This window comes from Corvus cornix, chromosome 5 (genome assembly GCF_000738735.6).
Source record: "Corvus cornix cornix isolate S_Up_H32 chromosome 5, ASM73873v5, whole genome shotgun sequence".
Classification (NCBI taxonomy): domain Eukaryota; kingdom Metazoa; phylum Chordata; class Aves; order Passeriformes; family Corvidae; genus Corvus; species Corvus cornix.
Window position 1 is genome coordinate 33,025,684 of NC_046335.1, and position 18,639 is coordinate 33,044,322.

An 18,639-nucleotide genomic window follows, 5' to 3' on the forward strand; every position below is an offset into this window, starting at 1 on the left:
ATTTCTTGGTTTTGTATAAACCAAAGTTCCAGCTTCCCACAACTGAGCGCCTAACAAGTTTGTTTATTAATAACGTACTCAAAGGTTCACATAGTAGCGGTGTCTGATGTCTTCTAATATTGATATTAATTTCTGATAATTAATATGCTGATATTCCTTTAAAACATGTCAAAAGCTAGTGACCATGTTTGAGAATATGGCCATTTGAATATCTGTACTCTTCATGGATTTTTTTTTTTTCAGTTTTATTTATTGCTTCATGTAAGCACCCTTACATGCAAGTGTCCTTTTTTTAGAGACGCTGTCGGGTTAATTCTGTAATTTTCCTTCTCTGGGACTTTAGTTTTCTATTAGTAAACTAAGAGCTTACAAAAGTACAAGGATGTGATTGATAATTGAATCTTTCCCACAAAATAATTTGCCTGGTTTTTTTCTATTGTATTATTTTGCTATATCAAACTGCGAAGAAAATTCAGCTTATTCAGGGTGTCCTTATGTGGTGGGTTGAACCACCAAACCACGACGCCTTATATTTAAGATGTTCTTTTCTATTTCTGTTTTGATAGCTGTACCATCAAAGCATTGTAGTTTGGCTGTATGTTATACCATGGATTTCACAGTTTTTTGACCATTGCTACCAATTTAGTTGTGCTAAATAAGTTAGAATCTTGTTTCAGAGCAGGAAGCAATGTTATCCACTAAACAGCAGCTACTGTGGGGGAAATGAAGAGAAGATAGAACTGTAACCTGTCTTTAAGATGCTATGTCCTAGGTAAAGGTAGATGTTGGGAGACTGGACAGATTGTGCATTTGAGAAAATTTGTGTTAGGAAGTAAGGACAGAAGGTTGTGCATGATTTTCCATCTGATTCCCTGTTTGGGAAAAGGACTAAAAAGACAAGAATTTTCAGACTCTGCTTCCAGACTTCTCAATGCCCACTGCATATGGACTGCTTATGAATAAAAGCCACCAGCCTGTTTGGAACGGCTGTTTTGCTGACATGACCAAAAGGGAAGGCCTCAGCCTCCGGCCATTATCATTACCATTTTACTCTTTTCCTGCCTGCCTGCTACATGGGCTTCCCTTTGCAAATTTTTTTTCTATCTTCTGCGCAGACTGATTCATCCTTCTCATGCCTGGGAAAATCTCAACAGGAAAATGCACAAGATTGATGAGGAAGAGAAGGCAGTTACATTGGATCTTTTCTTTGCTTATTCTCAAACATTTTTTCCTTTCTGTTCAAGGCAGTTGTTATTTCTGTGGTGTTGGTTAACACTTTTTATATTTATAGAATCCTGACTTTTATAACTTTCTATAGGAATCTTCACAGTGCTGCTAACAGTACTTCATCCCAGCTCCTTGTCTTTCCCTATTTTACACAACCAAGAGAAAATTCTGTAGCTCATTTCAGTTGAGAATTTAGCAACAACATTTCTTGGCAGAAAAAAACGAGGAGATATTCCTACCCAATTTTGGTTTCATTTTTTTCTTATCCTTATACTTGTTCACTCACTTTGCTATTTAATCTTTGATTGCAGGCCACTAAAGAAGTAATAGAGCGAGAAGCCCCGGGGATGGCACTGGCAATGCTGATGGGATCACTTAATGTTACTCCTCTGGGCATGCTCTCTAGGTAAGAGTACTTCCTTCAAAATATGAGATGAACTCTTTCCATAGAATTACTTATTGTTATCCAATGACTGTGCACAAATCATTGAAGATTGCCGTTGTTATCAAGACTAGAAGTCTTAACTTCAGAGAAGTGGCCAAATTCAAGTAATAGTAATTGCATAGTTTCATTTAATTCCCTTTGTTGTCTCTATTAGAGACTGTATCATCCTGTATTTTCTATGCCAGGTTATTTGTAATATTGATGCACACTCTTAAACAGCTGTCTTTTCATTCTAGAACTGTGGTGTTTTGGTGGTGAGGGAAGAATTTTTCTGTATTTTGTTCATCAAGTATTAAAATGTTTTGTTGGCAAAAAATTCCCTTTGATAAAGACAAATGTGTTGTACTGTCCTATGTCTGGAGGAATATCATTAATTTATCTCTCAAAGTACCTGGAATGCATGCACATCTGTGTGCTTTTCTTGAAAGCACACATAATACTTTCGCAGTTCTTAAGCACTTTTACTTACTTTTGCATTCTCTCTAGAGAAATTTTTGGCAGCTCCATTTCTCTCTTGAGCCACTAGGTCTGATTACTGGTGACTGAAATTTGAGTTTCATCCTGCTGCTTTAGTCCTTTTTTTATTATTGGTTGGTTGTACTGGTCATTTAGCTTATAATGCTCAGAAATATTTAAAGCAGAGTAGAAGAGCCAAGAAGACAACTGCTAAAGGAGCTATCTGCCAAACACAATTCCACCTCATTTTTTTTCTTCAGTGGACAATTATTATTTCCTTTGTTTTAAATCTGCCATAAACTGTAATCCACGTATGAGATTTGCTGGATTGAGTTTGTACTCTGTAAGCTTGACTACTGCAAGAGGAGTAAATGAACACATTTCTTTAATTCAGGCTCATCTCTGTGCTGCAGTAGAGCATTCCTCAGCTACCTGGAATTCTTTCTAAACTGAGGGCACATAGTGTGAAAGAAGGCAATATGAGAAAAGAGAGGTTAGGAGTCAGTCAATATTCAAACTGCCAGTTGAAAACAACACTTCAGACTGGCTTGAATATGATATCAAAAGTTCATTTAGTGGCACAAAAACAATCTCTGTGCTATTTACTTGTGAGCATTGTGACAGCTGTCGCAGAAATACTTGCTACCTTGCTAAAAAATGCCATGAAACCAATAAATGAAATTAATCACTGAGAATTATTTGTATTAGAAGATATCCAGGGAAGTTGGCTACCCAACAAACCATGTAGTTTGGCTCAAAATTTTTGCTAATGCCGTAACTGGAAATTATTTTCTTTTCTGTACTGTCTTCGCTAATAGGTGATATTTTTGTTCAATAAAGAGAATATTACACGGTTTCTCTTAACTGTAACCTCCATATCTTTGTGGTTTAGTTTTCTCCTTTTACATTTTTCTTATCCTTATATCCCAGCCCTGGGTTTTTCGCCTCAGCTTTTGTAAACAGTGGAAGCAACCTCAAGACAAAATTCAGTAATTTAATTTCTTTTTTTATTATTATTATTTAGCTAAAATGTTGAATAGTCAAACTCTAGACAACAGAAAGCATTCAGAACTTGAGTGTTCAGCCTTGCATCAACACCAAAGGAATTTCTAAAAGACAAAAAAAAAAAAAACCAAAGAAACTTCTATCTTTGATAGTTGGTCTTGCCTTTTCTTAAGGGAGAGGGAAAAACTATTAGGAAGAATTATATATGAATTGCATAAGTACAATTTTCACTTGAGAATTACTTCCTTCTCTGCTTTTCTTGTGTTGAATCTTTAAATAAAAAGGACATATTTGAATTAATGCAACAAGCATGACTTAGGGTTTTTTTGCTGGCCAGGGACATAATGTTTGACACAGTCAATTACATTGCAAAGGAACCATGTGTATGACCAAATAGGGACTATATCAAATAATGTACTGGATGCAAGTAAACAATGGAATTCAGGGAGCTACACAGGTCTAAATAAAGATGGAAATCTAGCCAGTGTTCATACTATCAAATGCATGTTAGACCCTGTGAATCTCATGTTATGCTTTTTCAGCTCAGCTTATCCCAAGTTCTTTTGTGAGAACATAATCAGAAAATATATTGGAAATTAAGTTTACAAAATCTGATAAATCATAGAATTTGCCTTAAATGCTTTCCTTTAGTTTTGGTAGTAGAGATAGTTGCATACAAGAATTTCAGTCTGTGTTTCTTTCTTTTCAGGCCTGTGTGTGGAATCAGAGGGAAAACTCTCATAATTAATCTTCCAGGTAGCAAGAAAGGTTCACAGGTAAGAAAGGTTCTTACTGATCTGCTAGGAAGGAACTATGATGAGCACTTCTCGTTGTTTTGAATGGTAGAAAGTGCCCACTACAACAAATTTTACAAAAGTGAATTGAAATGCATATTCATGTTAAGTGACCACACCATCACTCTTAGTCAAGGACCATACAATTCCAGTCTGATTCAATGGTGTTATGTGCACACCAGGACAACATTACATGTAGCACAAGAGAGCACTCACTTGAGCAGGCAGTGCTAATGAAGAGTCTAATTATCTCTTGCACATTCCCTTTCTTCTCTAATGAGCTGTACCTTATCTCTGGGTTGTCTCCTGCTTCCAAGAAATCATTCTTTTTCACACAGAAGTGAGAGGAATGCCTAGTACATGGTAGAACTTGCTGCAGCATGTGGAACATTCCCAATTTTTCTCAGCAAGAGGGAAGAAAGGGAACATAATTTTTAGGAGTTTGAGGATGTTTTTGAATCTTCTCTGTATGGGTATATCAGACTTTTCAGTCTTTATACAGTTTATTTTCTTCCTGCATTTTGCTCAGTTTGGACAGAGAAGTTAGAATTTTTGTCTTTATTCATGCTTGCTTTCTGACTGCATAGCTGAAAGAAACACAATTAAACTCCAGGAGGGATTTTTGTGTGCATCTGTGAGTAAGGCTAGATCTTTCACTAATTTCTTCGTAGTTGGCTGATAGAAAAACAGTCTTCTCCATACAAATACTGCTAAGCTGAATAGTGATCTGTACAACCTAACACAAAACTGCTGAGGTAGGTCCCCCATCAGTGATGAGAATCTATTTCTTCAGGGCTCAGACTACGTCTGGCCTTGTTAATAATCGTCTTCACCTCTGGCCTCTAACAAATGCATACCTGGTACACATCTCCTGAACCTGTAGTGCCCAGGCACAGAGCAGGCAGTACTAATGTGTTTAGCAGCACAGCCCTGAAGTCACTGCTTCTTGAAAGACTTCTGTCATTCACATTATGTGGGCTGTCACCTGGAAGTTGAAGAGGAAATGTTTTGAGTACTATGATATTAAGCAGCCACCATAGGTTTTCAGATACACTGTTGACATGTTTCAGTTCAAGGACCCAGTGTGAGCCCTCCTATGATTCTCCCATTCCTTACAGCGTTTTTAGGAAATCTAGCGAGGCTGTAATTTAAAGGAAATTTAAAAGCCTTCAAAACACACAACAGGCATTGGAGGATGGTGAGGTGGAAATATACCTCCTTGAAATTCTTCCATTTATGAGCGGCAAATCATATGTATGTACATGTATTTAACACAGCACTGGCCCCACATTTTAAAGAACTGATGCGCCAATAAGAAGGTTATTCCACAAGCGAATACTTCTTTTGCTGAATTATGAGAGCTGAAATAGCCTACAATCTCTAATGGTTTTTATTGTGTTCAGTAGCGCTCCTAACCTACAGGAACAATTGTCATTTTCTGTCCTGAGGCAATCAGACTTTGAAGATAGGTAAATTGCAGAAAGCAAATGAGGAAAAGAAATGAAAAAGTATTCATAAGTATTTTAACAATAGTTTGATATAGGGTAAGTAATAGAAAAGGTAATTCTGCTGGAAAAGAAAAAAATCATATTATTGCATCATACAAGCAAGCTTCTGACAAACTGATTTTTATTTGTTCCTGTCATGATGATGCTCTGTCCTGTCACAATTTCTTTTAGTATGAGACATCTTCGAAGTGCCAGATTTCAGCAAAGACTTTTAAGATGATGTCATGGGTTAGCAAGCATAGTCCTGGAAGTGAATACTACAGATGAATAGTAGAGAAAATTGGTCCATTAAAGGCTGAATCTCAAGAACCAAAAAGGACAGATTGTTACCAGAAATTTCCCTCATTTTTCTCTTTTACCACTTGTTAATTTCCTTTTCATTGTTTAAATACGATCATATGAGAAGCTTTTTATAAGCTTCATGAAATTGCAGCAGTATACATATTTCTTTAATAAAATGTTAAAATATTAATGGAAAATGACAGCATGTAAATGCATCATCTCAAAAACGGACTGCATGCCAAACATATTTTTACCAGAGAGCACATGTGGCATGTAGCATTGAATCCAGATCTGTAGAATACTTCCATTTTTTAAGTCTGGCAAAAGATAGTTTATATTATGGAAGAGAGCGAAGTGTGAAATTACCAGATGTTAATTAAAATCATTTGGTCTTTAACAATTTTTATTATTGTAGTAACAATTGCCTAAACCAATGAGTTTCATATGTAACATGAGCTTTTAGAGGACTTACTGGGAATCTGTGCATCAACAGTCAAGCCAACAAGGCTTTATTTCAGTGGCAGGAGTGGGGAACATGCTTCTCTGATTAGTCAGTTATTAGTGTACTTTTTCACAATTATTGCTCAGTTCAGAGATTATTGTTCTCGTTTCTCACTTACTTGAGGTTTGCGTCTTTGTTAAAGTAATGATGCTGATGTGCTTCATTATTTTAACCCATTTTAAAAGTAATACTGTGGAGGCCCAACAACTCTGCAGTTTGCAGTTACATATAAGTCATAATCTTTATTATCTTTACAAATATGTTTTAATATACATTCATTATATACAGCATTTGTACTCAACCAGCTTACTCCAGTTCTTCACAGTACCAACTTGAATGTTTAAATTCACAAATGACTTATCATTCATTACTCTTAAAGAAGCAACTGAAAGATGTGTTCTTATTTAGAAGCTTTGAGGAAATACAATGCTTGTGAGTCATGTCTTACTTACAAAGTGGCATATATAAACTCCAGTAATTTCTGATGGATATTTTCCTTTTTATTTTGTATACATAGTCATGTTTATTTATTGAATATATTTATTTCATTATCTGTTTTTGAACTTATTTTTTATTTTCTGGGTACTCTAAAATGTCAGAATACATTTTTTTAAATCATTTTTTAAATGAAACAAAACTGAAGTGCCACAAAAGGAATAGCACCAGCTTTGTCTGTCAACTTGTGTGGTCCTGACTGCATTGCCATGGCAATTAATGCTTGTGACCCTGCCATCATTTTCCAATACTTTAATGTTTATATGCAGTCTCCTCAAATGACATAAGAAAACTTTTTGTTGAGGTGCCTGGGAGGAGATTGAGAGAAATAGTCGTAAATTGAATGAGGTACCTTCCAGATGGATGAAAAGAAATGGAAAACCAAAACAAAACTGAAAAAAAAAGTCCAAACACTTTGAGGGTAATTAAGCATTAAAGCACATTTTCAAGAAGGGTTGTGCAGTCTCTGTTCTTGGATTATTTTTCAAGACTTTACTGAACAAGCCTTAAGAAGCCTGAGTTTCATACTGACCCTGATCTGAGCAGGCAGCTGCAGCACATGATGTCCTGAGGTCCCGCTTGATTTGATGAACACCAGTGTATTTTAGCAGTATAGGTAGCTATATATGGTAGCTATATGTATGCCCATTATGGAACAAGAGCGATTGCACAGCCTCTGCAGTTTTGCTTTCTCCAGCCATCTAAAATAAATTTTTCATTGTTTTAGAGGTTATAGAACAAGGAGAGGTTTGAAAAACTGATTATTTATGAAATATTTTTTCTGAGCTACATAGAATTATAATGACATCAGTGTAGTTTGTCATTCTTCTAGTATATAATAAGTCCATGAATAAAAAAGGATATAATTATATACAAGTGTAATTATGGAAACCTTTATGAATTGTTCTCTAATTGTGAGGGAGCATAGTAGGAAAGATTTGAAGCTAATATTCCTGCAGGTATATAGTTAATGTTTTTATTCTGCATTTTTGTAGCATTCTGCCAGCTGCTGTGAGCTGTTTTCTGTATTACATATTCCCAAAAATTTAGTTCTTGTTTTCTGAAGTTCTAGTACAATATTAGCTTAATTGCAGTAGCCCTGTTTTGAAATTTATGGTATTTGCATGAAAAAAAAAAAAGACAAAAATATATAGAATTGTTACCAGGTCTGTTTCTGAGTTCGTTTTTTACCTTTTAAGAGCAGTTGCATAGGACATGTTATGTTTTATTTATGATCAGATAGATCATAAAGGTGCATCTAAATCCCAAATATATTTGAAGAGTAAATTCCTATTTGCACCTGCAGGTAACTTTTCATAGTGATTTCTCTTCTCGTTGTGCATAGGAATGCTTTCAGTTTATACTGCCAGCCCTACCTCACGCCATTGATCTTTTGCGGGATGCCATTGTAAAAGTAAAGGAGGTGCACGATGAGCTTGAAGATCTACCTTCACCACCACCTCCTCTTTCTCCTCCTCCAACCACCAGCCCTCACAAACAGACGGAAGACAAAGGAGTGCAGTGTGAGGAAGAAGAGGAAGAGAAGAAGGATAGTGGAGTTGCCTCAACAGAGGACAGTTCTTCTTCACATATAACAGCAGCAGCCATTGCAGCTAAGGTGAGTCTGGCTTCTTCCCTTAAGAGACCATTCAGTTTCTGTCTGAGGCACTTTCCACCGATATTCATTTGCATCTTAAGACTATACATTGATGTCTTCATGTCAAACAGATATATTTTAGGTACGTTTTGTAGAAGTAGACCTTCATAGAAATATATGAATTCTGTTTCGGTAGGTGATTTCCAATTCCAGTGGGAGACATATTATTTATTATTGTGGTATTAACATATGTTTTATGATACCATTCTGATGTGCCGGACTGGTTTTAGTAGCTTTTTTTAAATTCAAAGTACTCACACGCCTGAACATGCAAAGTTCAGTAGGCGGCATGTTCAGGAATCACAACAAAATTTTCCAACCCATAATATCTAATTTGAAATTAAAATGTTAATTTCTGAAAACAGCGATAAAAGTATGACAGACAGGTAGCATACTAAGTAATAAACTATCCAGATTACTGTATTCCAGTGTGCCTGTCTGCATAAGAGATGTGAAATTCTGCCAACAAACTAGATATCATATTGTCTTTATAGCCTTGCTTTAACTAGTAATCATACATCAGCCTTACTCAAACTAAAATAATAAAGTGGAAAAAGAAATAAAAGAAATAATAAAATAAAAAAATGAGGCAACACTTGTAAATAATTTCAGTTTGAATTTTAAATATTTTCCCAAGAATTATTCTATTATTTGAAGCAATATATAAATATTTACCTCAGTTTTATGTGTTCAGTTTTCAAATGGAATGATAATGTATCCCTGTGTGTTTGGAAACAGTTTTTTCCAAACTGCTTTGTTCTATGTCTACTCCACAAGTTTTGCTTTTAATTCCTATTATGAGAATTGAAAGTCTAAGTAAATCAAAATTATATTAAACAATTTCTAAACCAAAGCAGCAACATTCTAACTCCAGAAATATGAATTCAGGTCTGAGACATCTTGACATTTCTAAGACAGCTGCAGCTGGAGATCATCTCCCAATATACAGAAAATCCTGATTACATATGTCTTTGCAGGGATGAATTAAGGTAATTATTGTTTCCAAGTATCAGTTTTTATTAATGCAAATTTTAAATTGTTTAATTTCTTTTGATGCAGGCAAAGATAAATAATATGTGCCACTTTTAAAGGCAGTAAATACCTGACATCTCAACTGGCTGTGTTCGTATGAGCTTGGCATTTCAGTGTCACAGTTTTCACCTCATTCGTTTTTGGTCATTTGCTTGTACAGTTTCATGTTTTCCTCTCACTGTACTCATAGCTGTTATGTGTTGTGCATTAGAAGCATCCATCCTATACCAGTCCAGCTGTTATCATGGCTAAAGGTCAACAGCCCATCCCTGGTCTCATCAATTATTGCCATCATGCAGCAGGCAGTGCAGGAGAACTGGTAAGAGACACTTCCAAGAGGCTTTTGCACTAACACTAACTAAAAATGCTCTGCCTGCCTCCTAGTCTGTGTATGAACAGACAGTGTTATTTATTTTCTTCTAACAAAGACACATCAGTGCTATCTTTGAGAGCACATGTTACAGAAAATACCTGTTTAAGATAAAGAGCTAAACAAGGTAAAGGTCATGTGTGTTGTCAGTTTGAATCATTTAACTCTGAGATAATAATTGCTATAAAGCCTATGTTTCTGATTAGTCATTGGTTTTATCATCTAATAGACTCAATAATTGAGTATAATTAAAATAATCTCCTAAAATTACTGCATTAGAGCTATGAAATTGTAACTTTTTCCCCTTTGTCTTGCTTTGCTGCTTTTCTCTCAGTAGTTTTTTTGTCAATACAACATTTGTGCTGGGTATTCATAGTTTGCTTTCATCACTTGCAGTTTCTCCCTCATTTTTTTTTCTGTTTAGAATTTCTCAAAAACAGAAGACTTCAGGAGTCAGCAAACACTGGACTTATTATAAATTACTGGGTTTTAGTGAATAGTAGAAAACTATTTGAATGAATGGTAAAAAAGGACCTGTTCCTTTAGGCAAATAGTAATTTAAACCATCAGTCAAATAGCCTAACACCTCTGTACTTAAAACATGATTCTGTGTCTCTTGAAAAGTCACTCAGGAAATGCGAAGACTTTAAAGTTCACCCACGTGATGATAAAGCTATATATAGCTTTATAATACATATACATACATACATACCCCCATTTCTTGCAGTAGCTCTTTCTTTTTTTGAGTTGAGGTTGCTGAACTAGAATTTGCACCATATTCTTCAGTATCAGTAGAACAGTGTATTTAACCTCTATGAAGAACACTGTTAAACTGTCATCCATGTTTCTGTGTTCTTTTAGAGATTACTCTTGAGCTATTGCTTTATGCATTCTATAATCCAAACCAGATCTTCAGACTCAGAGCAGAAAGTGGTTAGTTTTTTGGCAGGTTATTGGGTTTTTTAAGTTGTCCTTTCTGTATGTTTTAAGACATTTTTTTCTCTTGTATAGCAGTCATAGTAATTGCCATCTACGGATTGTTTTCTTACCTCACCATCATTGTCAATCTTTGTTTCAGTTCTGGGCGAAAGAGAATAAAAAAGTCATATCTTTTCCTTTTTCCCCTTCTTGTCAATGCTCTTGTCAAAGTTCTCTAATATGAAAACACAAATATTTAAACCAAAATAAAAGTACTTCAGAGAAAAGCCAGGTCAGATAAAAATTGTAGAAGCAATGACTGATGGATATGGTGAATATCTTTCTCTGTCACTTCATTAATTTTTCATTCATTTCTGTCTTCATCAGTATGTTACAACAGGTTTTCCACTCCAACTAGTGCAAACGGAAATTATTTTCACTAAGAACTAAGAATTTTACTGTACCCCATTTAAAGTTTTGAGATCTCTACTCTGTATTCAATTTATTTGAAGCAGGAAAATTAATAAAAAATTTTAGGGAGACACATCATAAATGCTCAATGTGGCTTAGTGAAAGTTAAAAGAACAATCTATCCAAAATGCAATAATATTCCTGCCTTACTTCATTTCAGGTTATTCATTTCAGGACACGCAGAAATTTCTCACGGGTTTATTAACCTCTCTAACAGTTAACAAGAAGTCACTTTGATTAGAGACTTAGATTGCCTGAATTCAATTTTTTAATAGTAAAATTCAAAAACTTAGTAAATGTAGGTGAGAAAAATGAGAAATTCCCCTTGTCACATTATATTTGTATGTATTTCTGTTAATGGAATAGACTTACCTTCTAGGTACCAATAGTACCTTCAGTGAATTCAGCAGGTTGTAATGGTTTAAAGAACGCTAGTGCTGCTTTTAGCAATACAGCACATTCCACTTTCATATTAGAAAAAGAGCAAAATTTGTAACTGTGAACTAACTTAATGCTCTCAGTGAGAATTTTTTCTCTAGAACTTAGAGTTCTAGGTAAGTTTATATATGAATTATTTTTTGATAATTGCATTTTATGTAAAGGTAGAGATTTGGAAATAATTTTCATTGAAATTAAATGCCTGTGATCTTTTCCCTTTATCTTCAACTTCCTTTTCTGATTAATATCCTGGCTGAATTTTTACTTAAATTCTAATTTTCTCACAGGCAAAAATCAGTATTACACATGCAGTTCAGGGGAAACTGGGATTGTCTCAGTCACTTTATTGTAGAGAGAGGTATCAGATAAAAAAAGGTGGTATCAGATAAAATTTTAGAAGCAATTATTGCTCAGTATGATGGGAAATTTAAAAAAAGTTTCTTGCCTGAAGTGTATGAGACACTATGAAATATCTGGTTACTCTAAAGTATCCAGAGTAAATCTAGAAAGACCTGGATCATGATATAATTTTCAAAAGCAACATTGTTCTTTGTTTTGTGCTGTCTACAAGTACATAAAAGGGGTAATGGACCCATACACAATCATATCAAGATGTGTGCAGCTTTTTATCAGAGGAGAGTAAAGAAAAGATATCTTATTTGAAGACTTAAAACTATTTGTTCTTTGTTTTTGTCATTTTTTATCTTATGCCTGTCTCAAAACATTTTTTTTTGCTGTATTTTCCTTAGGCATGGAGATTAAAAGGAAGCACTGAAAGTTGTAGGGACTATCTATGCCAATATAAAACTTAGGGATGTCAGCCTGTTTTGCAGTTTAATGAATTTAAGATGGGAATTCAGGAGAAAAAGTGGACAGAAGGGAAATCATGCTTCTCTCTACAAACCATTTGAACGTTCAGAATATCATTGATTCAGTTTACCTCTAAGATACATCTCTGAGATGTGATTTGCAAATCAGAATATTCAATGTAGAGGCCAGTTAGGCACTGTTTCTGAAGAGGAAGATATCCCCAGCATAGTTGTCCATCGTGAAAAGAAACTTTGCTGACTTCATAATTTACAATGGAAATTGTAGCATGAGTTGCTTAGCCTTGAAAGATCCTCTGAGGAGAGCTGACAAAAACTGACTGGCAAAAAACACTGTTAAGTCTACAAACACAGCAGAGCAGAAGGGAGGCAGCTGGTGTCACTCTGAGAACAAAACCTGTTTTCACACTACTTATAAACAAGTTAGAAACAGAAGAAACTCTTAACATGGGGAGGAGAGTATATGGTGAAATAGATCCCCTAGGTATGACCCAGTATGTCTAAGTCAGGGGTCATTAGACAAAATCCTTATTTATAGAGGGGAACCAAGGAAGTTGAGGAAGTGGGAAATCACAATAAAAAAACAGTATTTAATGACACAAGTATTAAGATTAGTCATTTTAACTACACTGAGACAAGCAACAAAACTCTCTCAATGTTCTAATACTGTAACACATACTAAAAGCTAGGATTCAAGCTTGTTCCTGGAAGGACATACTTTCCAGTGGCTTCTGTCTGCCCTAAATTCTTAGTAGGCAGGAATGCTCAAAATGCCTGGATGCAGAGTGGGTAACAGCATCTCTGTTTATTAAAAAAATCCTGTCTGGAAATGCCCAGCATTCATGATTTGGCTTGTCACTGGATCTTCCTTTCTTCCTTCCTTTTATTGTCTGCTACTGCCATCTTCCCCAGAAACAGGGGTTCTTCTGATGGTTCTCTCAGAACTTGAACATCAGGCTGAACTAAGAAATTCTTAATGAGGAGAAAGATCTTAAAATATGCATGTGTATATACATTCCTTCAAAGATCTCAATGTCTACATTTTCTGGTTAGTTGTGATAGAATTTTCCCAGGATTTTCCCTCCGTGAAGCCATGCTGGCTGCTTCAGATCACCTCCCTGCCCTCCATATTCCTTAGCAGAGCTTCTAGGAGGATCTGTTCCGTGATATTCCCAGGCACAGAGGTGAGACTGACAGGTCAGTAGTTCCCAGGGTCCTCCTTCCTACCCTTTTTTAAGATGGATGCAATGTTCCCTTCTTCCAGTCACCTGGGACTTCATCTCTCTGCCTTGACTTTTCCAATGCCATGGACAGTGGCTTAGCAACTACATTAGTCTATTCCCTCAGGACTCTGGGATGCATCTCATCAGGTCCCATAGACTTATGTACATCCAGGTTCCTCAGGTGGTCATGAACCTGATCGTCCCTTACAGAGGGGCTTAATCATCCCTCTGGCTTAAGGTCCATCCATTCAAGAAGTAAGAGAAGAGAGGTTGCCAGTGAAGACGGAGGCAAAAAGTTGTTGATTGCCTCAGCCTTTTCCTCATCCGTTGTTACCAGTTTGCCAGTTGTGCATCAGGAGGGATATGCTCTCCTAACTGGCACTCTAATATATAATGTGGGAAGTAAAAAAAAGACTGAGTTTTTATTTTTCTCCTCAGAATGTATTTTAAACCAAGTGTTGGCTTTGGATGGTGGTTTCTAATGCTTTTGCCTTTACTTGCTCCAGAGAGGCCTATAGCTTTTGCAGCACAAACCTTACACTGAGAATTTTTGTAGCTGAAATAGAGTCTTCATAAAGGAATGAAGAGTATTTACTCACTGCATGACATTTCTTGTGAGAAATTTTCTCACTGCATGACATTTCTTTAGAGGGGTTCAGTCAATTGCTGGCAAATAGTTTTCTTTTCAGAGTATTGTGCCGTAGTTAGTGAATGGAAAGTCTGCCTCCCTTCATGCCATGGTAGAAATCATTGTTGGTCATTGTTGGGTTTGAAACAAAGGTTTAAAAGGAAACCATTATTTTCTTATTATTTCTTGTTGTAGTATCTTTGATTCATAGGTTTTTCAGGACAACTAGTATGTTCTATGCAACTTCAGTTAGAACGTGACCTTATATATTTGTTAGGTATTTGTTTCTGAAATTAGGAGACTATGCCATTAACCACTGCCAAGCACTGAGTATTAGGCAGTGTGCAAGCTGAGGAGTGGGGTATTCCTTGTTTTTGAGGTAAGGTTTTAAGGAAGTTTTACATACAGTATATTTTTTGCTATTAATTCCATCCCTCTTCTTTTTAAGATTCCAGATTCCATCATCTCTCGTGGTGTTCAGGTTCTCCCACGTGATACAGCCTCCCTCAGTACTACTCCTTCAGAATCTCCTCGTGCCCAAGCCACCTCTCGCCTCTCCACTGCATCCTGCCCAACACCAAAAGTAAGTACATTTATGCCTTGCAAGCTCCATGCTCAGCCTTGTAATCTATCAGATTAATGTATTGCCTCTGCTGAACAAGGTTGGTTCGCATGCAAGGGTTGTGTCATTCTATATAATAGATAAATGCAGGACAGTGTAGCTTGTCCCATGTGTACTGTTGCACAATTTGACATGTGGGTCCACCAACACCTTATGGTTACTGAAGTTTCATGTTATCTCTTGCAATGTCAATCATGAATATGAAATTGTTAGCACCTTGAATGTATTTAATATCCTTTAGTATCCCCAGGAACATAGATAATCCTGCCACTGAGTAACAACATTAAGCAAGTAGTATTTTGTAAAAAAAAAGTATGTGCAAATTTCTAGCCTGGGCTGGGGCAGATCTGTGCCCCACTTTATTATTGTTCAGTTTAAGACTTTCAAACCAACTGGCTTTGCTCAAACTTAGATATTTGCTGCCTGACATTTGGAAACAAAAACCAGCCTAAATTCAATAGAAAGAAAGTTTTAATGCCAACCTTGTGGGATTATTATTCAGTTCTTAGTGATTAGACTATACTTTTTAATCATTGAGGTGAACTCTCTATGTTCTCTTTTTATCAAACTTAAAATAGCATACATCAAAAACTAAGCAAATTGACCAGTGGCAAGGCCTGTAATGTTTACCTTCAGCAGAATTCCTTTCAGCAGAAGAAAACTGTCTAAATTCACTTTGTGCATTCACATCACAAAGACCTTCTGTGGCACCAGATGCTGACATACTAATAAACCAGTAGCAGATGACAAATAATAACATTCTTCCTTATCTAATTCGTGATCCTTGAAGATTATTCTGCTCGCTAAAAGGATTGACAGCATCTGCTAGTTATTCTCTCCTACTGTCTCATTCTTTTCTGTGAGCAAAAAAGATGTATTGGCAACCACCCATAGAAATATTTTGGTTTAACCTATGGGATTGTTTTATGCAGTACTTACCTTCACTGTAATAGAATCAAAATTATTCTGATAGACAGTAAACTTGAGCTTCATTATATAGTCTACTTTTCTTAAGCTTGTTCAGTGAATTCTATCTGTAAGCATCTCCTTCACTTTTTTCCTAAAAAATTGTGTCTTGTCTGACAGCTTAAAAATAAAAACTCTGAGCTTTTTACATTAGAACGCTCAGAGCAGAAGAGCAAGACAAAACAGAGAAACTGCACTGAGCCTTATGCCTGTTGATAAAACAAAATTGGCCAAATAAAACCAAAGGTGACTAGTAACAGGCATAAATAAGAGACAGCTCTGCTGAAAAATAGCTCTAGATGAAGCCTGTATATTTTCAGGAAGTTTATCACAATGGGAAGGAGTAAAGCCTATCTGTTATGAAGCAGAATGCTGTCCTCTAGACTGTCTTGAAAGATTTAGAGATTACAGAAGGAATGTACAAGAAGTTTGAAACAGATTGAAAATCTGAAACTGTGTTTGGGAAATTAGTGGAGATGAGCTCATTTCATAATTAAATCATGATTTGGTATTTCATATTGAGACCTGCTTTTCATGTATTATTGCAAAATCTGGTTTTGTTCAAAATGTGTGAGACCACACCACTTTTATAACAGGAACTGCCATGCAACATCTAGCCAGATTAGATTTTCTGTGATGTATTTTACAGTGGTTTGTTACAAGCTGATATAGGGAAAAAAAAAAAAAAATCCAGCTGGAAAATAAACCTGACAGGTGATGGCATCTGTTCTGGTTACTTAGAAATTCAATTTTGCACATAAACTTCTTTACCACTGAGAGAGTTCTTGGTCCATTTTATGTATTACTTTTAAAAAAACAAAGAAACTACCCATTATCTTTTTGTTCGGTCCTTTACAGTATCCTCAAGTTCTCAAACATCATCTGAATTTATCAAGAAATATGGTTCATTCCGATTCTTCAAGATTATCAACATGTCTAAATATCTTCACTTATTCTGTTTTTCCTTCTGGATTCTGGCTTTCTAATAATGCAATATGAAATTAAGTTTACACTGCCCTCTTCCCCACACAGTAATGAGAATAAAGGTAAATTGAACTTCAGCATCCAGGTGATGTTCCAAGGTGGTTTTTTTTTGCTTCTTTAATCTACAAGTGTGTATCTTTTCAATACTCTCATTTGCTGGTCTAGGAACTCATTTCAGGGCTCCAAAACATGTATATATGACATGAAACAAAGATGAGGAAGTGTCAGGGGAAAGAAATTACTTCTTTGATTATACTAATTTTTGGAGTGGTGGTCTAGCCACAGAGCAAGTGGCACTATATTTCTTTGTCAACTGCATATTCCAGTTTATTTTGTTGTACCATTTTCTTGTTGTATTTTTTGTCCTAAGTGTACATGAACCCTTACATCTCTCTTACTGAATTTGCTGAATAACAGAAAGTTCTGTGTCTCAGAAAAAAAAAAAAAATCAAGCTTCTGCAATGACGGGAGCACCTCTATTAAATGAATGTAAGTAGCAGGTTACTAATGCATGAGGATATTGGAGAAAAGGCATGGGAGAACACATTACTAATGCTCCTGATTGATCTGTTAGAAGATTTTACCTTTTCATAATCATATTTTGGAAAACCTAATGTTGTTTATGTATACAACCAGATCATGTAGACAAATACAACATTTAATTGTAAATTTGCTTTACTGTTTACAACTTACCATCCTAGTTTTCTGAAAGTCTCTGTTTCTAACAAAGAACTAAATGATAAATATTGAACCTGGATATTTTAATCAGTCTTCAAAAATGTAATTTCCTGGTAAAAGAAGTAATTCTATTTCTTTGGAGGTAAGAACTTTTTAAGACAAATTGCCGTTGGGACTACTCTGTATCAATGATTAGGTACATCCCCAAGACTAAGCAAACCAGCTTTTGTTAGCTTTTAATAAATCTCTGTAGAACACCTTTCTTGTTCTCTAAATTGTATTTGAGTTTCAAACAAAATCAACCACTGCACAAAGAACATTTAAACCATATTTATAATAGATGGATTCACATATAGAGGCAATCTAAGTTTTACTCAGAGGAAAACTGCACTAACAGTCCTCTCTTTTTCAACCATAAAGTTGATAGTGGTTGTGACATATTTCTATCTTGTTCAATATAGTTTTGATCGTTTAAAAGTTTTACTACTTTCTTGGTTGGATGAATTTGCTGAATATTCACATGACAGAAGTTTAGGATGACACAGTGTGGCTTGCAAGTTTTTCTTGTCATTTCCAGTAGCTGCTCAGATTCTAAGATCTTACTATGTTTTCGTCTGTGTTTGTGGTTGACATTTTCATGAAGTAAAGTTCTTTTCAGACACAAAAGCAGTAGGGGTACCTAGGGTAAAATACTTTTACAAATATGGAGAATTTTTTTATATTTGCATTAATGTTGACTCTTGGGATTTTTTTCAAGGTTACAGTATAAAATTTTTGATCTGTAACATCAGATAACTTAAAAGAATATATCCAGAGTATATGACTGAGTCATTATTTCAAACTTCCAATTTTGTTCCACTCTTAGGGGGATCATATTAGTATAAAAGAAAATTACAGTTTTCAAGTTGAAATTTCCGCTTCTCCCATACATAAATGATGTAAACCGTACTTAATCTTTGGCAATGTTGTGTGTCAAAGTCAAATGAAGCAGATTTAGAAGACCAAGGACAGGTTTTTAATTATTGCCAGGAATTCATTTCAGTGACAAGAGGTATTCAAAGTATTTCACTTTGCAAGATCATCAGTCTCACTGATGTTCAGTTCTTTCACT

At 35.5% G+C, this 18,639-nt stretch overlaps 1 protein-coding gene across 23 annotated transcripts in view; it reads left to right on the forward strand.

Moving 5' to 3' along the window:
- GPHN (gephyrin) overlaps positions 1 to 18,639 on the forward strand; it is a 283,847-nt gene that overhangs the window by 172,325 nt on the left and 92,883 nt on the right. For 14 of the 23 annotated variants that reach the window (XM_039552422.1, XM_039552426.1, XM_039552425.1 and 11 more), the window contains 5 exons: positions 1,539 to 1,633; positions 3,843 to 3,909; positions 8,060 to 8,332; positions 9,615 to 9,722; positions 14,727 to 14,861. In XM_039552422.1, coding sequence (XP_039408356.1) covers positions 1,539 to 1,633; positions 3,843 to 3,909; positions 8,060 to 8,332; positions 9,615 to 9,722; positions 14,727 to 14,861 — 678 coding nt within the window. The remainder of the gene's footprint in view (positions 1 to 1,538; positions 1,634 to 3,842; positions 3,910 to 8,059; positions 8,333 to 9,614; positions 9,723 to 14,726; positions 14,862 to 18,639) is intronic. The other 9 variants (XM_039552430.1, XM_039552432.1, XM_039552434.1 and 6 more) reach the window with 1 other exon arrangement.